This window comes from Aythya fuligula, chromosome 1 (assembly GCF_009819795.1).
Source record: "Aythya fuligula isolate bAytFul2 chromosome 1, bAytFul2.pri, whole genome shotgun sequence".
Classification (NCBI taxonomy): Eukaryota; Metazoa; Chordata; class Aves; order Anseriformes; family Anatidae; genus Aythya; species Aythya fuligula.
Genome location: NC_045559.1, coordinates 124728159 through 124750300, shown reverse-complemented (window position 1 = coordinate 124750300; position 22142 = coordinate 124728159). Strand labels below are relative to the sequence as shown.

The following is a 22142-nucleotide window of genomic DNA, read 5'->3' as shown; positions in this document are numbered from 1 at the left end:
TAATACAATTCTTTGTGTTGGAAGAGTTTGGGAGGTTCATATCCTCAAGCTTTTTCTTATGGAAATTAATTCCCATCAAGTGTCTTAACTATAGTGTTAATAGAAGATGCTTTAGAAGAAATTCATAAAGTGTACTGGGACAAATATAAGCACTAGATGATATTCACTCAGGTATTCCAAAGGAACTTAGAAATTGCCAAAGAACCAGCCTTGGTATGTTGTCACTTACACCAGCCATGGCATGGGAAGAATGCGTGTGGCAAATGTCAAATCCTATTTTCTCAAAGATCATCCAGAGGGATATAATTATATGCAGTATTCTAGCACCTATATGAAGGAAACTGATCATAACAAATAAGAATGAGTAAATGTATGAAATAATGGGGAAGAGTCAAAGTGACTTGTTTTCTTTCTTTTTGGGGGAAGAAAAAAAAAAAAGTCATGCTTCCCTAGTCTATTAGAGTTTTTTTTTCAAATTCAGCATGTAAATGAACTTGATATATTATGTTCATTTCCACGGAACACTTTTCATGAAGTTCTTTCCCAATACTATTAATTGGAATTTATCATGAGACAGGAAAGAATGTCCATTCAGTATTCAAAGACTAATCAGAGATGAGAAAAGAGATGAGAAAAGGAGGTAAGAACAAATTCATTGTTTTCAAAATAGTTGGAGGGGTGTGTTACCAAAGGATCTTCTGCACTCTATTAGCAGAAGATCGGAAAAAGAGGGTGTTCTGTCTTGAACAAAGGGATAGTTTTTGATCCAGGAGGATAAACTCTGTTTCAGGAGGACAGGTCCCTCAGCTACTGATTGCTGGAAGGTTGAAAGTTGTGCTAATGGAAGAACTACCTCACAGATAGATGCCCAATGCTCTTTCCAGTGATATCTACTGGTCACTGCTAGAGAAAAGAGAACGAACTAGCTCAGCTCTTTATCTTCTTGAGTGTTGCTCTTCAGTACACAAACTGGAATTTAGTGTGTTCAAGGCCCATCTATTTCTTCTCTTGGTAAGTGCATTTACTAAGGACTATTTGAGAAAACTGAATTCTAAAATGCATAATGTAAATTGTTTCTGGAAAGCAGCTGCTACATTAACGGGAAAAGACTTGGTTCTAAAGTTGATTCTAAAAATTAAGAGCGCTCAATTTAGAAACAGAAATGTACTGTGTGATATTATCAACTTAACCACAGCAACTCCAAACTTGATTAGTCACTGAAGGTTTCATGAAACAATTTAGAGAAAAGGCATTGTCTGTGCCTTGATCTGTGGACTTTGAAAAGGAGTTGTCATCAGGTACCTGCAGAAGTGGAGGGGAACATGGGGGTCCTTGATCACTTCTTAACTTTAGGAAGATGCCTTTGCTTTCTGCACCCATAGCACAGGGAGGTCTCTGGCATGCTCCCGGTGAAAGGTCTATAAATTCTCCTGTCAATGTAGTCTGTATTGCTCACTTAAGTGTTAAACAAGAAATTGCTGCAATCTCCATGCAAGTTCATAAAATCTTCATAGAAGGGAAATTTGCTAATATTTTTAGTGGCATCTTGACTATGGAATAGCTTGAAAGAAAAGATCTTTCGTCACTAAAAGTGAAAATTAATAAACAGTAGAAACTAGATTATTTAAAAAATGGCTGGATTTGGGAGAATAAAGCAAAACTCAATGTGCAGAGATTGTAATGAATTCTGCTGTGCTTCAGTGCAAACATCCTTTATGGCTGCTATTACTTCATTTAATTTTCATTAGTAAATTATCAATAGCTCAAATGAACAACAATTCTGTTAATTTTTCCAGAAGAGAAGTAAGTATCAAGGCAAGATATGCTGCAAAAAGCAAATTTATTAATTATGGTATATAAAATTTATCTTATGATTAAAGTTTGCTCCTGATGATCTCTATACTTGAGTATTATTTATTTCCTATTTTTTTATTTTTTTCCATGTTTCAAAGCATTTTAGATTAACAACCATTTATCTTTATAATGGTTGTTAATCACTTTTAATTTCTAATTGTATTTTTCTTAGTATTTGCTAGTCAATTTCTGTTCAATTGCATGTACTTAACAAGGACAACAGGTACGTATCATTGTCTTTAGATGCTACAGATGTATCTAAGCACACTTCATATAACCTAAGCAGCATGAACACCATATTTTAAAATTATGATCACTGGAATATAGAAACACTTTCCAAAAGAGACTTTATTTTAATGAGCTCTAGAGCAGCCAACAGGTACATGATGAAAATAGGTACAAGTGATGAACAAAGTATGCTAGCATAATTCTGTTCAAGAAAGGGTTTTATTTCATTACAACACTAAAATATTGGCCCTTGAATGTGTGTAGGGTAGAAGGGAACTGCTCATTAGACATTTGGTGTGTTTAATTTTCTCTCCAAGTGTCGATATATTTGCCTCTAGAATATGTCAAAAGAGTAACATCTGTGGGTTGTGAACAGTAATGAAAAGTGGATTTACAGTGAACTGAGGCAAATATAAGCAATACATTCAATGAGGTATGAGCTTGAATAGATGTATTGGATAATTAACTACTGTTGATGTTATCTCTGTAAGTTTATACCTATGCTTCTTCTACATCATTTTTGCTTGTACTGCAGTTCTCTAGAAAGTCAAGAGGCCTCTTTTGAGAACAGCTTCATTACATGCTACAGGAAGAAGATATAATCTAAAATAGAATTTTAAAATTATGTTTGAATTAGCACCCATAGAGAAAACTACAGATGAGAGCTCATATTAGGCAGTAAGTATCATCTTTATAGAAAGTGGCATGCAGATATTGATGCTGGCAGCTGGCTGATGCTGTGAGTTGCAAAGGAGAACTCTTATCTCGCCAGGAGCCAGGCAAGCACTGGCAAACAGCACATGGTGCCATGGCTGGGGAAGGACCAGGGGACTCCACATAGCGGCACTTTCTCTTCCCTTAAGAACTGGACTAATTGGAAGGTTATTGATGAAGTAGTTTCAAGTGCTCCATTAGTTTCCAGGAGGTTAATGAACATAACAAATTTGGACTGAATACTTTCTGAGCTCTGTTATTAAGTAAGCTTTAAGTGTTCTTAAGTGAGCACTCATTTTCATTTTTTCCTATTTATGAATGGCCAGTATTCTCTTTTATTTACTTACAGTTATAGGTGACATGATACATGATCCTTACACACATTTTTCTAGTTCTTCTTCCTAACATTCTTATGTAGAAATGTTTAAAATAGGATTTTTTTTTTCCCTGTGCTTTTCTTTTCATCTGGGGAATCTAGAGAGTTGTTGCCTTTAGAAAATAAAGATTAAAATTTATTGTAAAAACATGTTTCTTAGTCCCTCAGCACACTTACTCGTTTGCTTGTCACAAACCTTCGTGCATTTCTCCTCACAGTGCCCCACTGAGGTTCTCTCTGTTTCATGAGCAGCAAAGACCCTCTTTTGTAAGATGAAATGGAAACTGAGCCAAGAACTGAACCAAAAGTTTCTGAGTCCTCTGCTTTAAAGACATCACTTCTCTTTATCTGTTAATGAATGTATTCACTACGACTTAGAAAGTTATGCTTTGTACGTGTGCACAGTCTGAAACAGTTACTGTGCCTCACACAATTATAATAAAAAAATAGATGTTTTCCATCCTTATTGTCTGCAGGATAGAACTTGTAATAAGATGTAGGATTCAAGTCAATGTTATGACAGAGTGATCCTAATTGCCTTCATATACGTAGATCAAAGCTGTTTGGGATGCTTTACAGCATCCAGTATGTCATCATATCTTGCAGATCTGAGACCCTGGAGACAGGAGACCTTATTCCATTGAGATTGACACTGCATGTCCCAAGCAGGATATGCAAAGGCATCTCAAATGGCACTGGGAAGAGATTCAGTTATCCAAAAAATCTGAAATCTATAGAGCCATTTTAAAGAATTGTATCCCACCCTTCATGCTGTTTTTAGATAACTAAACAGCATCCTCATATTTTTCACGTTTAATTACTTACATGAACTCAAAATCCTTTGCTTACTGACCAGAAATTAGTCTTCTGTTTATATCTTATCCATTTAAAATTCTAAATACGAATTGGTTCAATGACACTTGAAAACAGGTTGCAGTTTTTTAAAAAAACATCTGAGGACAGCCAGTACAACAATCAGCAGAGAACCCTGTAAGTCACATAGCTTAGCACAGATGTCTCCCACATCTGCTATTTATGTGCTGGATTCACTAGCCTGTAAGAAGTTGCTTTAAACAAACCAGCTAATTATTGGAAACGGTAAATGCACTGACTTTGAATGAGGCTTTACTAGATCTTGTCTTAGTTAAAAATACTATGCAATGTAAATGAACTATAGAATTGGAATTCATACTGAGATTTGAACTCCAAGTTTCCTTATGATATGTTAAGGCATCTCACCTGTTTTTGGTTTACTTCATCCATTATTACTTTCCATAGTTACAGTGAACTATAAGATGAAATGTCATTGTTTGTGTCTCTCTGGAGAAGTAGTATTATTCCCCTGAGTTTCAGGGTGTTCATCTGCAAAATGTGTATAATAACATATGGTATTGGCTGGTAAATTGATTCATTAATTGCAGTAAAAGCCACTTTAAAAATAAAATGGAAAAAAAAAAAAAAAAAGAGAGAGAGAGGGAAAATAAATGAAAAGAAAAAAAAAAGTGTTTCAAGCTTGAAATATACTCCAACAAACTTCATAGCATCTTGCTGGGGAGAGAGGCTAAAAATTGGTGCAATAGATAAAATGACACTAGATGCCTTCAGTTAAGTTAAAAGTAGTTCTGTGCAGGTGGAGAGTGCTGTCAGAGCTTCAAGATCAGCATATATTCAGAGTGAAATATTTAAAGTAAGCCAGATGTGCTTCACTGTTTGAAATACTCCTGTGTTCCAGAGCAGTAAAATAAACAAGAGGAAAGTTCAGCAAAAAGTCACTGTCCAAGGGTGTGGGCATAGAGGTTAGGAAAATTACCTGGAGATGAATCTGGTGCAGGATGTGAAGGGCTGTCAGAAAGGTTTCTGCAAGTATATCAGCATCAACAGAAAGTTTAGGGAAAATGTGGACACACTGCTGAATGGCTCAGGGAACCTGGTGACAAATGATCCTATAAAGACTGAGGTACTCAATGCCTTTCTTGCCTCAGTCTTTACCGGTAAAACAGACAAAGGAGCAAAGAGTCCTACCTCATTGGAGAAAGAGCAGATCAGGGAATATATAAACAGAACTGGACAGACACAAGTCCATGATCTGGTAAGACAAACCTATTAGTTGAAGAAGATGGCTGATGGCATTTCAGGGCCACTCCTATTTATTTTTGAAAGGTTGTGGGGAGGTTGCTGAGGACTGGAAGAAAACAAATGTCACTCCTATCTTCAAGAAGGACAAGAAGGATCCAGGGAGCTACAGGCTGGTCAGCCTCACCTCTGTCCCTGTGTATATGACAGGGTTCAAAGTAGAGATCCAGGAAACCATTTCTTGACCAACCCAATAACCTTCTATCATCTACTTGGGGATGAGGGGAGAACTGTGCATGTCATTTATCTTGATTTGAGCAAGACTTTCCACACTCTCCTACAATATTCTCAAACACAAATTGATGAAGTAAGGACTAGATAAGTAGACATTCACGTGGACTGAAAACTGGTGGAACTGCTGGACTCAAAGGGCTATCTATGATCATGGCTGCTGGGCTTTAAATGGTTGTGATCAATGGCACAAAGTCCATCTGGAGGACAATCCAGCTCATCCATCTTGCCTTCTCTAAAATGCTTGGATGTACAGTATTAGTGCTGTTTTCTGATAGTTTGAGCTCAGATGTCCACAAATCTCCAGTGCTCTTATGGCATGTGCCCATCTCAGAATGATGTTGCAGTCTTGCAATGTTGCTACAAAAGTAGGTCGGATGTAAGAAAGTAGGCAAGGCAGATTCAGCAAGTCCAGATCATACCTATGGCAGAGAGATTTTTCTGGGGGTCTGTAATAAGAGAGCACAGTTATCTTTCTGTGTTCCAAGTCAGCACTAGTAGTAAACTGTACACATAACTGACAGAGGGGTTTTAAGCCTATATTCCTCTTCTTGGACCATGTAGAGAGAGCAAGCATGTAAAGATGCACTAAAGGCTAAATTTGTGTTGAAGTGCTAGCTATAAGTACTTACTCATTGCCTATATCCATTCTTTAAGATGTGAAACTGAAGTCTGCCTGACTTACTTCTCCAGATCAGTGCTTTTCTCACTTGAACTCCAGTGGCATATAAATAATCTTATTAGTATTTATTGCTTCTGCATCCTACTATGAGCTCGCTGAGTTTTGTCATTAATTCTTTTAGGTGCAATATGCCAAGCAAGCAAGCAAGAAACAGGCTTCAGAAGGGAATTGCCTAACTCAGGGGATTCAAAACAGCACAGAATAAGAAACTGTCAGGTGATCTATCACATGTCATAACTTCAAGGAGATTCTAGGTCTAGGATATTGTTTTCCTTGTCTCCTCCAAGGACAATCTTTTTGACACTTGCCTTAGGGAGACATTGTTTCTAGAGGGATGCCCTGTGTTGCCAGCTTCAAAACTGTTCCTTGTATCCCTGTACTGTTGCAATACTGGACAAGCACCCTCTATCACTTAGTACCATGAATCTCTGAAGGAAAGGACACCCCCACTTTATTAGCTGCTCAGGAATCACTTTTAAAACTAGATAGTAATTTTATTGAACAAAAACACCCTATTGGGTTCCCTGAGTTTTCCTTAAACAGGTCTTATATTCAGTGACTCACTTTGGCCTGAAAATACTTCCTTAGCTTGCTTTGGTGCATTTGAACTACAAAGGTGTTTCACACAGCACAAGCAGAAACCACTCCTTAAACAAACTCCATTATTTGGCATGTCTTATCTAAAATGGATCCTGACTTAGAGTAAGATAATTTTCAACCTGTTGAATGGTTGGAGCTTCTTCCCATTCTTTCACATAACATGAGTGGTAACTTTATCTCATGGCTTAACTCACATGTGACTATTTCAGCACTGTCACATGAAGGTACCTTTAGATTATATTATTTAGGTGGGTGAACCTGAGTGAAACTTTGCACCTAGTTTACTCAAAAAAATGCATGTATACCTCTATCGGAGCACAGACAAGTGCAAATTCACTATTGAAGTGTACGCATAAGCAAAGCAATTTCTGCTCCTTACAAGATCTTGATAGCCTCTTGATGTGCTAGCAGGTACACGGCTGTGTGCCTGAACTTTTGAACTTGGAAGGAAGCATGCAATGTAGTTCAGGGTAGATTTCCAACTCTTAGTACCTTATGGTGCTTAGCACACAAAGTTGATGACAACATATAGCAGTCACAAAATGCATGTGAGCAGGACACTGAAGGTTCAGGTGTCACATGAACCAACCTGCTGGAACATTGCATGCTGTAATGTGGAATGGGGGAGTGCCGTTTACTTACATAAATGTGCCACAGCCCAGTCCTGGGATAATTCTGTTAGCCTCTGTATATTTTGGACCAGGCGCTAATGGATGGATTTGTTCCTCTCTAAACTTATAAGACTTTTTTTAGGAAGAACTTAGTGTACTAGCAAACAATTTTCAACAGGATGTGCCAGTGAACCATTACTGTGAGATGTTTAAAAACACACACCATAAACACTCAACACTTTTCTGTGTGTGCTGGGAGGTAAAGAGAATTAGATCAGGAAAGCTTTGTCCTTGACATTGGTACAATTGTGTTTTGTAGCAACAGGAAAGCAGTTGATAACATGCTTGAAAGGACAAAACAGCATCTGCATAAGTAAGAGAAAAAAGTACTCAGAAAATAAGTTTGAAAACCATACTTTTTGTTAAGCTAATTGCAAATAGGTAGTCAAGGCAGCCAGGGTAGAATGGTGAAAAAAAAGCAGTCAGGAGAACATAACACTTGCTATATCATTTGGTGTGAATTACCCTCAGGATATTGTATTTAATGTCTTTGGAAGGAAAGCAGAAATTTTGCCTGAAACATTACTGGAAAATCTATGTCAGTGAAAAACTGAAGGTGATCAAAATCGAGTGAATACATTTTTTGTTTGTTTGTTTTGATCTGAGTAGCCGGGTGATTTCTTGCAGTGATCCTTGTAAGGTGAAGCAGAGATTCCTGGGAAAGCAAGTGAATCATCAGTGGACCATTTCCTCTGGGGTAACATTCAAAGTGGATGTAAGCCCATGCTTTGTAAATAAGAATTCTTCATGTGAGGCATCAAATTCTGCATTTGGACCCAGATGAACTACAGTTTTCACCAGCATTTGAAAACTTTGGGTATAAGTGTCTGTTTTATTTGACAACTATTTGGGTTGTTAAACTGTTAACATGGTTTGCTCCATCGTCTTCAGAATCATAGCAGTGAAATTTCATCCATGATTTAGAAATAGACCTGTGACTTTGATGAAGGAACTATTTTGGCTCCTTTGTGTAACGTAGTAGATCACCACTCACTGCAGTGTCTACAATGATAGTGTGTTTTGGCTACTTGTTACCAGAAGCAGCCAGGTAATTCCTGTAGCTAGACTGGCTCTACAGCCTGGACTGTCTACAGCTCTCCTCTACTGAAGTGCCTAAGTATGTTCCTTTACCTTTGATTTCACAGACTATAATTGGGTTTACGTTATATCACTTTCATATGTCTTTTGCTGTACTGAAGCTTCACTAAACCAACAATTTCATAATTCTTGTTGGTCTTTGACTGTAAATTCTCTGTTGATCTGTCAACACATCTGAAAGCAATCAAATAGTTTTCTTCTTTATCATGAGAAATGCTAGCTGTTTATTCATGGGAACAAATGCACAAACACACATATATGCACATATAGCCATGGAGATGTTCTTGCAATGCAGCATCTTGTTTTCATTGGGCTCCTGAAAGAGAGAGATCTCCACTTCTCAAAGATCCTCTCCATCGTATTCTGAAAGTACCACCTGAGGTAAAGCTTGCCTAGCAAAATCTTCTAAAACTAAACAAAAAAGGTGACTGTTGGGCCTTTTGACTTACTTTGCAATTCAGCTATATTGATGTATTGATGCCAATTGTCATTCTTTTGCTATTACAGGATTCCCAGCAGGAGAACTGCAAAAGCCTTTCTTTTGGGGAACAGAGTATCCTAGGTAGGTACTGCATCAGGGGAACCTCTTACACGTGAAAGCAAGGAATAGAAAGTAACGGTGTTAGTTACATGAAAAATACATACAGGCAAAGAAGAGGGCATAGAGAAAACAGGCTATACTGCTAAAGATAGCCAATAAGTATTTCATAGTAATACTGTCTTGTCACTGTATAGGGAAAGCTCAACCTTTGGGTTGCCTTGTTTTTCCTTGCTGTGTCCTGATTTTGCAATAGTAAAAAAAAATAAAAATAATAATAATAATAAAAAAAAAATCTGAAAACTGCTGCTTTGTGTGATAACTTTTCTTACCCTGGGGAGCAGTATGTGTGTTGCTGTTGTCTTAAACTGATGACTGATTTTTCACATGAATTGCTAATTAAGTGCACTTTAGTAGAAGTGGTTCAATGCTATAGTATGCAGATGCAGCAGTGTGCATATGGCAGGTATTAAAAGCAATTGTAAATCAGCTGACCAACACTCCTTCAACAGAAAAGACTGAGAAGCCATCTATTATCTTTTTTTTTTTTTTTTCTTCTCATTTTCTGCTAAAATCTAAGATTAACAGTGGGTCTGTTTGTTGAGGTGCATGAGAATACCTCTATGTGCAAGAGTGATTGTCTGAGAAGGCTTACGTGCTACTATAGACAAGGAAGAGTAATTACGGGTCACAGATATTTAATTTTGAAAGATGACTGCTTCTATGCAGTCCAATATCTTTCTATTTTAAGACAGATTCAGACCAGAAAAAGTCTCTGACACCAGTTTCTGAAAGTTATTTTGTACTTAGAGAAAGTCAATTACAAGTGAAACATGTCCTTAATAAATATTTGTGAAAAAATAAAATCAAACTTTTAAAACGTTTTTGGTTTGCCATCTTCCAGTCTGGATGTGTCCCTGTAAACAAAAAATTTGGCAGTATGTGTAGAGAGATGCATTCAATTTAGGAACGAATGAATTTGCATTCAAAAAGAATTCTCCCTAGCCACGTGACTTTCTGAGTGGTAACTGGGGATAGAGAAAAGTCCTTTCTGGTTAAGGAGAACTTATTTTCTGCTGTGGTTATTACAGATCATTTTCCAGCTTTACTTGCTGAAGAGGTTTCTCCGTGCCCTGACCTTCTCCCATAGTGATAAAATTATGGTTCTTTCAAAGATTTGTACTTTGCTCATTTCTCTTCTTTAAAGGTTACCTTAGCTTAAATTGGTTTTGCTTGAGTACGTATCAAAATGAAATTTAGTAAACAAATGTAGCTGTTTTATATCAGACAACAGATTGCTTTTGTCCTTGAAATATTCTGGATCTGTTTTCTGTTTGCTTAAAAGAAACAGTACATGGCACTGGAACAGAAAAATCATCAAAAAATCATCAGCACTTGATGAAAAACTGATTTAGCAAATATTTAACATTTAGTGCATATCTAGTGTCCAGTTCCAGCATAACCACTATAAAACAGCTGCATCTATTTGCATAAAGGGAAGTTAAGTTGTCACTTTACATCTCAGTACATGAAATAAAATACCATCCAAATGCCATTATTCATAGTTATGAGTCTTCAGTGCCAGATTTATTGAAATAGAGACATCAGGCTGAGTCAGTAGCTTCCTTGCTGTCCTCAGAGCCTCCCCAGTCCCAGAACATTTCTCTCCAATATGGTACTTGTTGGGCTTGATCTAATCCTCTCCACCTGTGTCTAGCTGTGTCCCAAAAGTGAAGAGCATGAGCAGACCTGGGAGCATTTCTGGCAAAGCTGTTGTTGAGCAGGACAAAATACTGAATGGGGTTCATAGAAGGAAAGGACAAATTTAATCCCAAACTTTCCCCCATATTTTGGAGCTGGGGAAAGACCTGGGTATGCCTGGGAACCAGCCTGTTTTCTCTGCTACCTATCATTAATAAGATGCATTTAGTAATAGGTCTCATTGGTTCTTCTTGAACTCTTTATAGGTTGCATGCTATTCTTTAAAAGATCTTGTGTAACCACTTTTCTTCAGATGTGGAAAACAAGTCTAATATAGTACATTAAGTATGGATAATTATCAATATGTGTTACACAAGATTTGAAATTTGTCACACAAAAGGGTGATATTTTCATTGCAGAAATGTATAATTTTAACCAACATCTTCTAATGAAGGTTTGCAATAGTAGTGGGGAAAAAAAGAAAAAAAGAAGGAAAATAAAAAGCAATAGGGAAGATTTTATCACATGTAAATTACTTTTCAGGAAAAAAAAAAAAAAAGAAATCCAAAGTGAAGAATTGCCATGGGAGAAGGGGGAATTAAATCATATCATAATTTTTGGGCATGACTGAGATGAGCAATTAGTGTGCTATGGATCATTAGGTCCAGTAATAACATGTTACTTCAAAACACTCAGCCTTTCTCCTGTTTCAATACAATCAGTTGAAAATACTCTCAGCTACTTTGAAATATGGCATCTCAATAACGGAAATAATTAAAATCACAAGGAACAACTTAAAAAATGAAAGATGAATTTAGCAGATAACTTCCCCCACACACACACACTATACCACTATATCCATTACATTTCATACTGAACCTTTCATCCCTATTTCTCCCAGATGCGTGTTTATTCGGGTATAACAAGGAAAATGTCATTTATTGTCAACCAAGAATACAAAATATTTCTGTCTATTCTGGTTCTCCGGTGCATTTATGTGACTGCAGTTCATGCCCTATCCCTGTGCAGGTGCAAGAAAATTGTCTGACCTTTACTTTGAAAACTGAAAGAAGATCTATTAAATGCTTTGCATTATAGAGTCATTTGCAAGTCTGTTTGTTGCATGCCAGTGAAGAATGATTGGACCTTGCATTACAGAAGCCCACTGCAGCCTTTGATCTATGCTTTTTTCATGACTATAAGAGAATAATACAATCTATAACTTTTTTCTGTTCTTGGTTAAAATATACATAATACAATCAGCTGCAGGAGACATTCTGGAGCTCAGATGATGCTAATAAATGATTTGGTTAAATGAGTGAGCCACAGCAATGCTTTTTGAAATTTTATATTGAAGACTGTTTTTAAACAAGTAAGGATTTAACCTTCAGACTTTCAACAACCTTAAGTCAAAATTGTACCTTACGATTTTTTGTCCCATCCCCCCCCAGCCCCTCCCAATTTTAATAACGATCTCTCTTGAGGTACAAATCTGTTTGATTTTCTGTCTTCTGTTCTTTTGATTTTTTTGTGTAGACACTTTCTGAGAAAACTGCTTCTTTGTGTTACAGGTCACTAAGCTACGGTGCTATAGGAGTAATTGTTGGCCATGAGTTTACTCATGGATTTGATAATAATGGTGAGTGTTTGTCTGTATGTTGATAACTTTTATTTTCCTTACAGTTGACAGATTAGAAAGATGACGTGTGTGTACTTTAGCTCTTTTATTGTTTTTTTCTTAATAATGCTGAATTGCATGAAGAAAATTGAAGTGTGCTGTCTTGTTCAAGTTGTCAAATTCCCTAAAGCTGTTTTCAGTTCTATAATGGGAAGGTAAGAACCTGGCCAAGGAGTTGTGGTCTGGTCTCCATTGCTTAAACTACCAGCCTGGGAAATGGGACATATATATTTTCCTTGTTTATATGAATGTAGTTCTAATGTTCAAGTTTTGCTCCAAGACAAAAAAAAAAAAAAAAAAAAGTAAACTTCAGAAGTTTCTATGACACAGATTTTTTTTTCTTGTCAAGTAATAAATTAGTTGTCACCAGGTTTAAAGAAACAAAGAGATATAGGCTGAGGATGAAAAATACAATTATATTCACAAGAAAGCTTATATCCCTCTTACATTGCATAGTTGAATGTGAGCTTTTTACTACTGAGTTGACTGAGGTAAAGATTTTGTCTGCTGATATTAAGCATTTTGTTCACACACTTCCATGAGTACATTTACCTCTAACTTCTGTGGAAGTGCTAGATTCCCAAACTGGAAAATTATGGGTTGTTTGTTTCATTTTGCTATTGTTCTGTTATTGTTTTGTTTTGCTTTTCTTCTGGTCTCTCATTCTTCCTTTCTTCCTTTCTTCCTTCCTTCCTTTCTTTCATTCTTTCATTCTTTCATTTTTTTCATTCTTTTTCTTTCTTTCTTAAGGTCGGAAATACGACAAAAATGGAAATTTAGACCCATGGTGGACAACTGGCTCTGAAGAAAAATTTAAAGAGAAGACAAAATGTATGGTTAATCAATACAGCAATTACTACTGGAAGAGAGCTGGCTTACATGTATGTAAAACAGAAGTGATTGAAAGCACTGGTATATTAGGAGTGTTTTTTTTTTTTTTTTTTTTTGTTTGTTTTTATCTATCTTTTCATAAATCCCAATATATTGGGATATTAGGCTACCACCTTCATTTCTCACAACAAATCATTTTCTGAAGTGAATAATTGTGATTAAAATTGTCTGCCAGATTTGATTAGTCTAGTCAAATACCAGAACTCATACCCTGGTGACAGGGTTAAACTGCTTCTCCCCATCACATCATATTGGAAACAGAGGAAGAGGATGAAGCCACTCAGCAGGGCTGGTCTAATTACTGAGCATGTTAAACGTCTTCTGAAGATGAGGTCAGTAATGAAATCTGAGCAGCCAATGTTTTTAAAAAGAAGAACATAATAGCATGTTTTATACATTCCTTTAGCAATTATACTTGTTATTTATTACAGCTATAAAAACAGATGTATAAACCCTACTTTATTTCACATTCAACTCTTGCTATTTTTTCCATATGTGCACACAGACCCAATTTGTATCCCAAATGAAGGGACTATGATAGCAGTAGCTCATAGAAAACAACTGAGAAAGAAAGTGCAAGGAAATTTTTTCTGTTTTATTGTCTATCAGAGCTATAGACTTCTCTGAAAATGTGCACTTTATGTAAGTGTCCCAAACAGAGAATAAATAGGATAAATCCCAGGTCTTCAGAAGTCAATAGCTAAAATTCCACTAATGCTGGCCAGGACATGATTTTAATCTTAATGTTCAGGATAAAACACGTACCCAACCCCCTAGTCAATTTCACCACCTCTACTTACCTTTTAGAAGCAGAATTACAATAAATTCTTTGCCTTTCTAGAAGTTGCATTGAATGCTTAGCAATAATTGTAATACTTTCTTCAGGCTGTTTATATTTGTCTCAGAGATAACAAGACCATATTGTAGTCCAATCTGAAGTTCAACAACTCAGATATAAAGTAATTCATACAAAGTAATTTGTATATACCAATTCTCAGGCTTGTTCCTGAACGTCTATAGGACAAGAACTGTCAATACAAAAACGTCACGTACAGAAGGTCATTAAAACCTTCCCTAAGAAACACAGAGTCATTCTAATGTTCCTGCCAATGGTTCGACTATCCACTTTACTTTCTATGGTGTCTCTTGAAATGGGGTAGATCTGAGTTATCCCCTCCAGTGTAGTTATCACCTTTGAAGCTGGTGGGTGGACTTATGAAGAGATCCTGTTATTCGCAGCCTTGTAATGTGAGGCTTTTTCCTTCTATTTCTGTGGCATAACCTAAAGCACTATTTAGAGGATAGAAGAATAATCGTAGTATTTTCTGATGTATTTTATCGCTTCTGTATGAAGAGCTATGCATGCAAAGAGCTTTTCCTTCTGCTGTCATTTACATCAATATTCATACATTCTGCAGGTTTTTGTTTTTTTTTTTTTTTTTACTCCTGTACGAATATTTTACACGGATCAAGAAACCTATTTACTCTTCCTCTTTCTCATTTAGTTTACAATAAAAATATCTACAGAAAAGCAAGGTAATGAAAGAAAAAGTGGATATAGAAATAGCTTCAGAGTGCAGTAATTGCATAAATTCAACTGATCAAATAAAGGGCTTATCGTGGTCTCTGAGCCCTGTCATGACCTGTCTGCACCCACTAGTCTCAGATACCTGACCCAGAGCTTCCTGAGATCAGCAGAAGGACTTCTTCCACTTATTAAAATGACCTGTGGCTCACACACCACTGCAAGCTTACTCTCATTTCATTCTCTAAATCAGTCTACTTCACAAGGTAACCACAAGTAAAATGTGTGAGGATGTAGGCTGGAAAAAAAAAAAAGTTAATACATATGGATGTTCCCTGGTGTCCCAGCAACTTTTCTCCTGACAACCTCCCTCCTATCTCCATCTCTGGCCTTCTGAGGGGAGGAAGGACAGGTAGGAAAGGGTCTGCTCTTTCCTCTACTGCTCCCATTTCTCCTTGTTACGCCCTTGCCAAGTGTCAAGCAAGATGCCTTGGCTCTGACCTGGGTGCTAATCTACACTGAGTGGTGGGACTGAGTGCATGTGCCTGTGTATCTTCTGAGCCCTTTTACCTTTTCTACCCCATTTTTTCCTTTTATACCAACCTGAAAATAAAGTGGGTCCTGAACCCAGCCCCTCCTATGCTCATCTCCCATGGCACGGGAGAGCATGGCATTGGAAGAATTGTGAGTCAGCATTGATCTTCAGAGCTCAGCTCAAAACTGTGCTATTTACATTGTTCATTTTAGGCACAATAGAGAGTAAAACTGCTTAATTACAAATACTGTCTGGTAGCACTAAGACCGTATCAGCTGGGTGATCGGAGATAATGCTGCACTTGCAGAAATGAGGATTTTTCCATGATGATATTGCACTTTGTAATACCAGAAGACTGGCTTTTTCAGAAAGTTCTGATAGCACTGCTTCTCACAGCATATTCTTGTTTCCATCACTCTTACTCTTGTAATCAATATTGGGGAAAAGCAACATGAATCTCCTTCACAGATATTTTTAGAGCACTGGATATACTATAAATTTCAATTCTGTCTCTGATGGCTAGTTTTAATTATGCTCTTTTATGTTTTGACTTGAAAGTCACTTTAGCATCCCAGGAGTACATAAAGAGTTATGTAGAGAAACAAATATAACCTATTGGATAAAAGTTTATGAAGGGGGCTACTGGATCTCACATGTAACCAGAGAAAAACAATCTTCAGGGGAAAATTATTGATTCTCAGATCAAAGATCAGGGACAGGATTTTTGAGTGCATTTTATCTACTACATTTTGTGCTACAGAGATCTAGGCAAAGAGCCAGGATAACTCATAACAGAGGATTGTTTACTGACAGTTTTCACATTGAAAACCAGTTTTCTTAACCAGAGATACGATGGCTGAAATTGGATGAAGTTGTCCTTGCCTTCCTTTATTTTTTTCCCTGTCCCTTAAAATTGATCAAGAAGGAAGCTCAGAAACAGGTCAAATGACTGAAGTTCTTTCATTCTGCCAGGTGAATGGCAAGCGGACTTTGGCAGAAAACATTGCAGATAATGGAGGTTTGCGAGAGGCTTTCAGAGTAAGTATATGAAAAATATCTGGAATGTGGTATTACTAAAAAAAGAGAGTGAGAAAGAGAAAGATAGTCGTGTTTAGGTTCCATGTCACTGAAAGACACTTTGTATCTGTTTCTTATTAGGCATACCGGAGATGGATTAGAGAAAAGAGAGGAGGAGACGAAGAACCTTTATTGCCAGGCCTTGACTTCACACACAACCAGCTTTTCTTTCTGAGTTATGCCCACGTGAGTAATACAAATATGTTTTGAGTCTCCATCTATTGACCTGCACAAGGTACAGTGCAGAGATGAGGCTGCTTTGTTTCAATAATCTATAGCAACCAAATCCATACTTTTAATGATATAAACAGAGACTTATTTTCACAAGACTATTATTTCTTTTCTCTTTCTCTCTCTCTCTTTTTTTTTTTTTTTTTTTTTTTTTTTTTTTTTTTATATAACCTCTTTCTATGTTAGCATCCCAGTTTTCTGGTGCTTAAAGTGCGCAGAATTTTATGACTATTTTCCACCAGCAGTTTATCCACCACAAACTCTTGTTGCAGATATACCACCACCATTTGTTACTGAGCACATTGTTCAGTGAAACTAAGCAGTGGTGAACAAAATCTTTGCTTATTTTTTTCTTACCTTTGTTTGCTGTACATTGGACACATTGTAGTAAAACTTTGATAGAAGATGCGAGCTTTTGTAAAAACAAGGGAGAATATCAGAAATGATTTATTTGTATAAAAGAACTGGGCAAACTCCCTATACGAGGATTAAAAGTTGAGCTGTAAATTGCATCAGCCACCTGAAGGCATGAATCATTGAAAATTGAAGAAACAGGACCCAGTGCAACCAATGTTGGTTTTAAACCTACCCTGGCACTTCTCTGCCACAGGTAGTAGTGTACAGACCTATGACCACTTAAGTTTGACAATATTAACTGATGAAAAGATTGAATTTTGGTAGTTTATACTGAAGCACATATATCCTATATGTGGTCTGGCTTAAAGGATTTTTATAGAAAATATTCGACGCAGGGGCTTAGGTAAGGTAAGGACTGACAGATTGAGTTTTTTCATGCAATGGATACAGCATAAGATGGATTACTCAGTTATGCAAATATTCTCTCTACTCTGTTTTGTGGTCAGTTACAATTGGGCCAAGCATTGTATTAGGAATAGTGAATTGGGGAACACTAATGGAAACTTGAAAAATGTTTCATTTCAAAAGAAACTGCCTTTCCAATGTGGAACAAATGTAAGGTAATGCAGCTGCAATTCTAGAGATGGGAAACATCATTATATGTACCTTTTAAACATTACATAGCTTTGAGACCAAGAAATATCCTTGGTAATTATTAAGGTGTGAGATGCTCCAGCATAAGCTGAAAAGCAAACTACAATTATAGAGTATATTAAAAAAAAAAAAAAAAAAAAAAAAGAACTGGTAAAGTGACTATGATTAGATGAAGGGAATGAGTGGGTGGAGAAAAACAGCAGGTGGGGACTGGATCCATTAGAGGATTTCAAAAAACAGGATAATATATCAGGAGAACGCTGCAAGCTAGCAAAGGTGAAATCAAATAGGAATTAGTGGTGTCTTTCCATTTTATACATTCTATAAGTAACAAGCATCTTAAGAACTGTGATGTTACATTCTGCTTTAACTTGCAAAGTCATTCCAAATGATGTGCCTATTTCTTTTTATCTTTTATTAGGTAAGATGCAACTCCTTTAGATCAGAATCCGCAAGAGAACAAATATATGCTGGAGCTCACAGCCCTCCTATGTTCAGGTAGTATAAATAATATATTTACTTAGTATACATGCAGAATCATCACTGCAGCAGACAAGAGCAGAAATTTAGCATGTTAAGAGAAATTAAGAAACACAAAATTGGCCTATGGTTTTGGCCTATATTCAAAGTCAAGTGTTTTTATTAGCTTATATTCTGCTGTTACAAATGCTCTTCTGTAAAAATGAGGGACTTGCATCTACCCTCAAAAGTAGTTGAACAAGAACATGCTGTGATTCTTGTGATGTTCTATAATCAAGACCTGAGTATATGAAATGTTTCATCTATCTTTATTTATTTTTTTCCTATGACAATCTAGTGTAGAAAACAATGAGTATTAGGAGGGTCCTTGATTCAAACTCCCTGAATTCATTTAAGCTTTAAAGAGAGTGCCTTGAATTATACTAATAGTGAACAGGTAGAAAAGCAAAGCAAAACATGCCACACAGGTTCCGTTCAAGACTGAACTCTTCAGTTGACCTCCAAGACACAATTCTTAAAGGAGCTGTGGTAGTCCAACCATAACAGCATGTCAACCTCTTTGCCAAAGAGGCCTGTGCCAGGCTCTCATAACCACTGAACATCAAGAAGGAGAGACTGGAAAATGAAGAATGTTTAAAGACTATGTAAGAATTAGGAAGCCAGTGTTTATTTCTCTGTATCTCCACAGAGTCTGCATGACCAAGGGCAATTTGTTTCTTCTGGGATTCATGTCATTTGCATTTACTTCACCAAGAATTGTGTATTTGCCCTCAGTCAGGTTATCTTATGGAGTTTCCTACCACTTTCTATTGACTAAAGAGGAAGCTGGGATTTTCCTTGGGTAAATTTAGGATTTATGAGCTCCCTTTGCCTCATATCTATCTCTCTTGATAAAGGAAAAATAGCAACACTGCCTTCACAGGAGAGCTGTGAGGTTGTTTCATGGACCAAAGGGTACGGGTACTCTGATATATTCCCTGGACATAGCCATACCAAAACTGGACATATAAACACAGTATGCATAGCACACCTTCAGGTACTTATAACCAGAATGAGTTAATAAATAATGGAGCTGGAAAGATTATAGCACAAATTTAATGTAAGCTAACAATGCAGATGAGTATGCCTGGTCTTGGCAGATTTCTGCACTCTGCACTTAAACTTGCAGTAGCATACCTTAGCAATACTTGCCACACCAGCTTGAATAAAACAACTATGATATACAAATTTACATGCCTTTTAACAATTGAAAAATACTTCATGACAATGAAGACTGTAGTATCCAGCTGAGCCTCAGCCTACAGAGTGATATTTTTTATAACTCCTACATGTCAGATTTTGATAAAAACAACCATTTCTTGGCTTTAAAATCCTCAGATTTATTTACCTTTCTCTATATATGAAAACATCACATTGCTACATTTCTATTAGATGGTGCAAAACACAAAATGTGCAGAGAAACCTAAGAATAATGCATTCACAAGGAAAAACTCTTATTTAGCTGAAGGAGTCAGGTCATGGAAGATAATTACAGAGAATATTAGATTAATTTTGAGTATAGAAAATATAGACAAATCTTTTTCTTAGTTTTTATGTGAGATAGCCAGAACAATCTTCTGTTTCAGAACTTAAGAGAAATTTTGGTTTGTCTCTTCTTCCATGTTGTATCAACTGGAACAATATGATCTGTTTCCCCCAGCTTTGCTTCATTTATGTCCAAAACCCATTATGATTATAGCAGCAATATAGCTACTTTCCAAAATGACAGTACTTGCTATCCAGACATCCCAAACAGCCTTTCCTAAGTAATTACAAAAAGTAATAGTAATAATAGAATAAAATAAAAACAATAAAAATGAAAACCACACATCTTGCGCATAGGTGTGTGCATCTGAGCTAGTCACCCCCAGTTCTCTTCTCAGTTGAAAAAGAATAGGCATTTTGAATGCATATCTTATCATTCTGTAAATAAATAAGCTAGAAGCTAGATTACTTCAACTCTGCAAGTATGCCTTTCTATTGACAGTCAGAGCCCAGGGTGACCCATTCAGGGGAAGGTGTCTCTGCTGTAGGTCAGTGGTTTGAAACCCAGAAAGCTGATTCTGATTCCACAGTTAACATGGCAATGTCAAACCGTGCATAGAAAAGTCACGTTAATGGATGCATAAAGATCTTTTGCTGACTAGATTCTGGTTATATTTATTTTTTAAATGGCAGATCTTCCATATTAACATGGGAGTTCACATATTTTGAATGACAGTTTCAAAGTGAACTCCCCAATGAGGCAGGCAGAATGACTGCCAACGTCAGTAGCAATCCAGCATGACCAGCTATTTCTGTTCCAGCACCTGAGTGGGTATTTTTAATGTTTTTACAGTAAAGCTGTATATCTTATTTGAAACCCAACAACATTTCGTAATTCTCCTTACAAAACTGACCTTTAGATATTTTTGCACCAGCTGACTGCAAATTCTCTTACCCACAGAAAGTCTAATCAATGTAATAAGAATGTTTTCTACCACGCTGAGCTATGCTGAGAAGCTGATTGCCTACAATGGAGAAAAATGTCTTCCCACTGCATAAGAAGGAGAGCAGAAAGGCACACAATTAATATCTCAGTAGATACTTTTCTGCTTCTAACTTAGGCTGCTGTTTACCTTAATACCATTTCAAATTTCAGGTTAGTAAACTCCAATGAGCTTAAAAGCACAGGAAAAATCTGCAAACAACACAATTCCAATCTAGCAATGGTAAAATAATCATTTCTGACAGCATGAAATAATACAGATATGGAAGAAGAAACACAAAGAGCTCTTCCTGTATGCCTGAAGGTGCTGGTCTAGGATTCAGGCACATTGTCTAGCTTGTGTGAGGAGAAGTGCTCTTTCACTGTCATGCCATATGGGGTGGAAACAAGAGAGCCTGGTTGCTGGTCAGATCAGAAGCTCCAGAAAATGGATTTCCAAAATATCAGAAGGCCTAGGAGGCCCAGGGTTGAGCTGGCTGATAAGAGAGGCTCTGTCTGCCACCCTGGCTTCAGGCTGCAAAGTCTTGGGGAGATGGCTTGTGTGTGTGTGTGTGTGGGGGGGGGGGGGGGGGGTAGGGAGTGTTGTTACAAGCTGGCTGGCATGAGCCAAATTGAACCACTTCCAGCACAACCCCCATGTGTGCTTACACACTGCTGTGTGCTGGGCTGCAGCAGTTTGGCAGCTGCTGGAAGAAGGGTTCCACCACACAAGTCTACTGCTGATCTCCCCCTACCTTTCCTGCCAAGGCTCAGATTGGAAAATCATTCTAAATGACATGGGACCTGCCAAAAAAGTAATTGTTTTTGGTAGAGTTTCTAGCAAAGTAAGATATTTCTCAAAGCACTGAATGAAACAAGATTGTCTTTACATTAGCTTTAAATGGGAGTGCTTCTCCTGAACCTTTTCTTTTTATTTCTGGAGAAATGAAAAGGGAAGCCTGAAAATTCAACCTGAAGTGAATGTGTTGAAACACTCACAGGTCCACGATGTTTAATAGAAGATAACCTGCCTGCTGAGAATTTTTCTTTTCTCTTTGCAGAGTTATTGGTGCCATGAGCAACTTTGAAGAGTTCCGTAAAGCTTTCAGCTGCCCAGTAAATACGAATATGAACCGAGGGGCAGAATCCTGCCGGCTGTGGTAGACATCCTATCCAGGTCTTGTCGACAGGGGTCTGCAATGTGAACTGCTGCATCTGAGCTCATGCCCACCATTAGAGTTTCAGAATAATGTTCTGCAATCTGGAGAGGTGTTACTTCAAACGCATCCATATGGATGAACTATATGGACACTCCTTTTATCTATAAAACTCCTCCTGTTCATCTGCAGTTGCATTGCCATTGATGGATAATTGCCATTATC

The 22142-nt window shown here is 37.1% G+C and overlaps 1 protein-coding gene across 1 annotated transcript in view; it reads left to right on the top strand.

Annotated features, from left to right (window-relative positions):
• PHEX (phosphate regulating endopeptidase homolog X-linked) overlaps window positions 1-21924 on the top strand; it is a 99547-nt gene extending 77623 nt beyond the window's left edge. The window contains exons 16-22 of the mRNA XM_032204727.1: window positions 9095-9149; window positions 12398-12465; window positions 13255-13385; window positions 16428-16493; window positions 16614-16718; window positions 18196-18272; window positions 21822-21924. Of these exons, the coding sequence (XP_032060618.1) occupies window positions 9095-9149; window positions 12398-12465; window positions 13255-13385; window positions 16428-16493; window positions 16614-16718; window positions 18196-18272; window positions 21822-21924 (605 nt within the window). The remainder of the gene's footprint in view (window positions 1-9094; window positions 9150-12397; window positions 12466-13254; window positions 13386-16427; window positions 16494-16613; window positions 16719-18195; window positions 18273-21821) is intronic.
• Window positions 21925-22142: the final 218 nt, after the last annotated feature.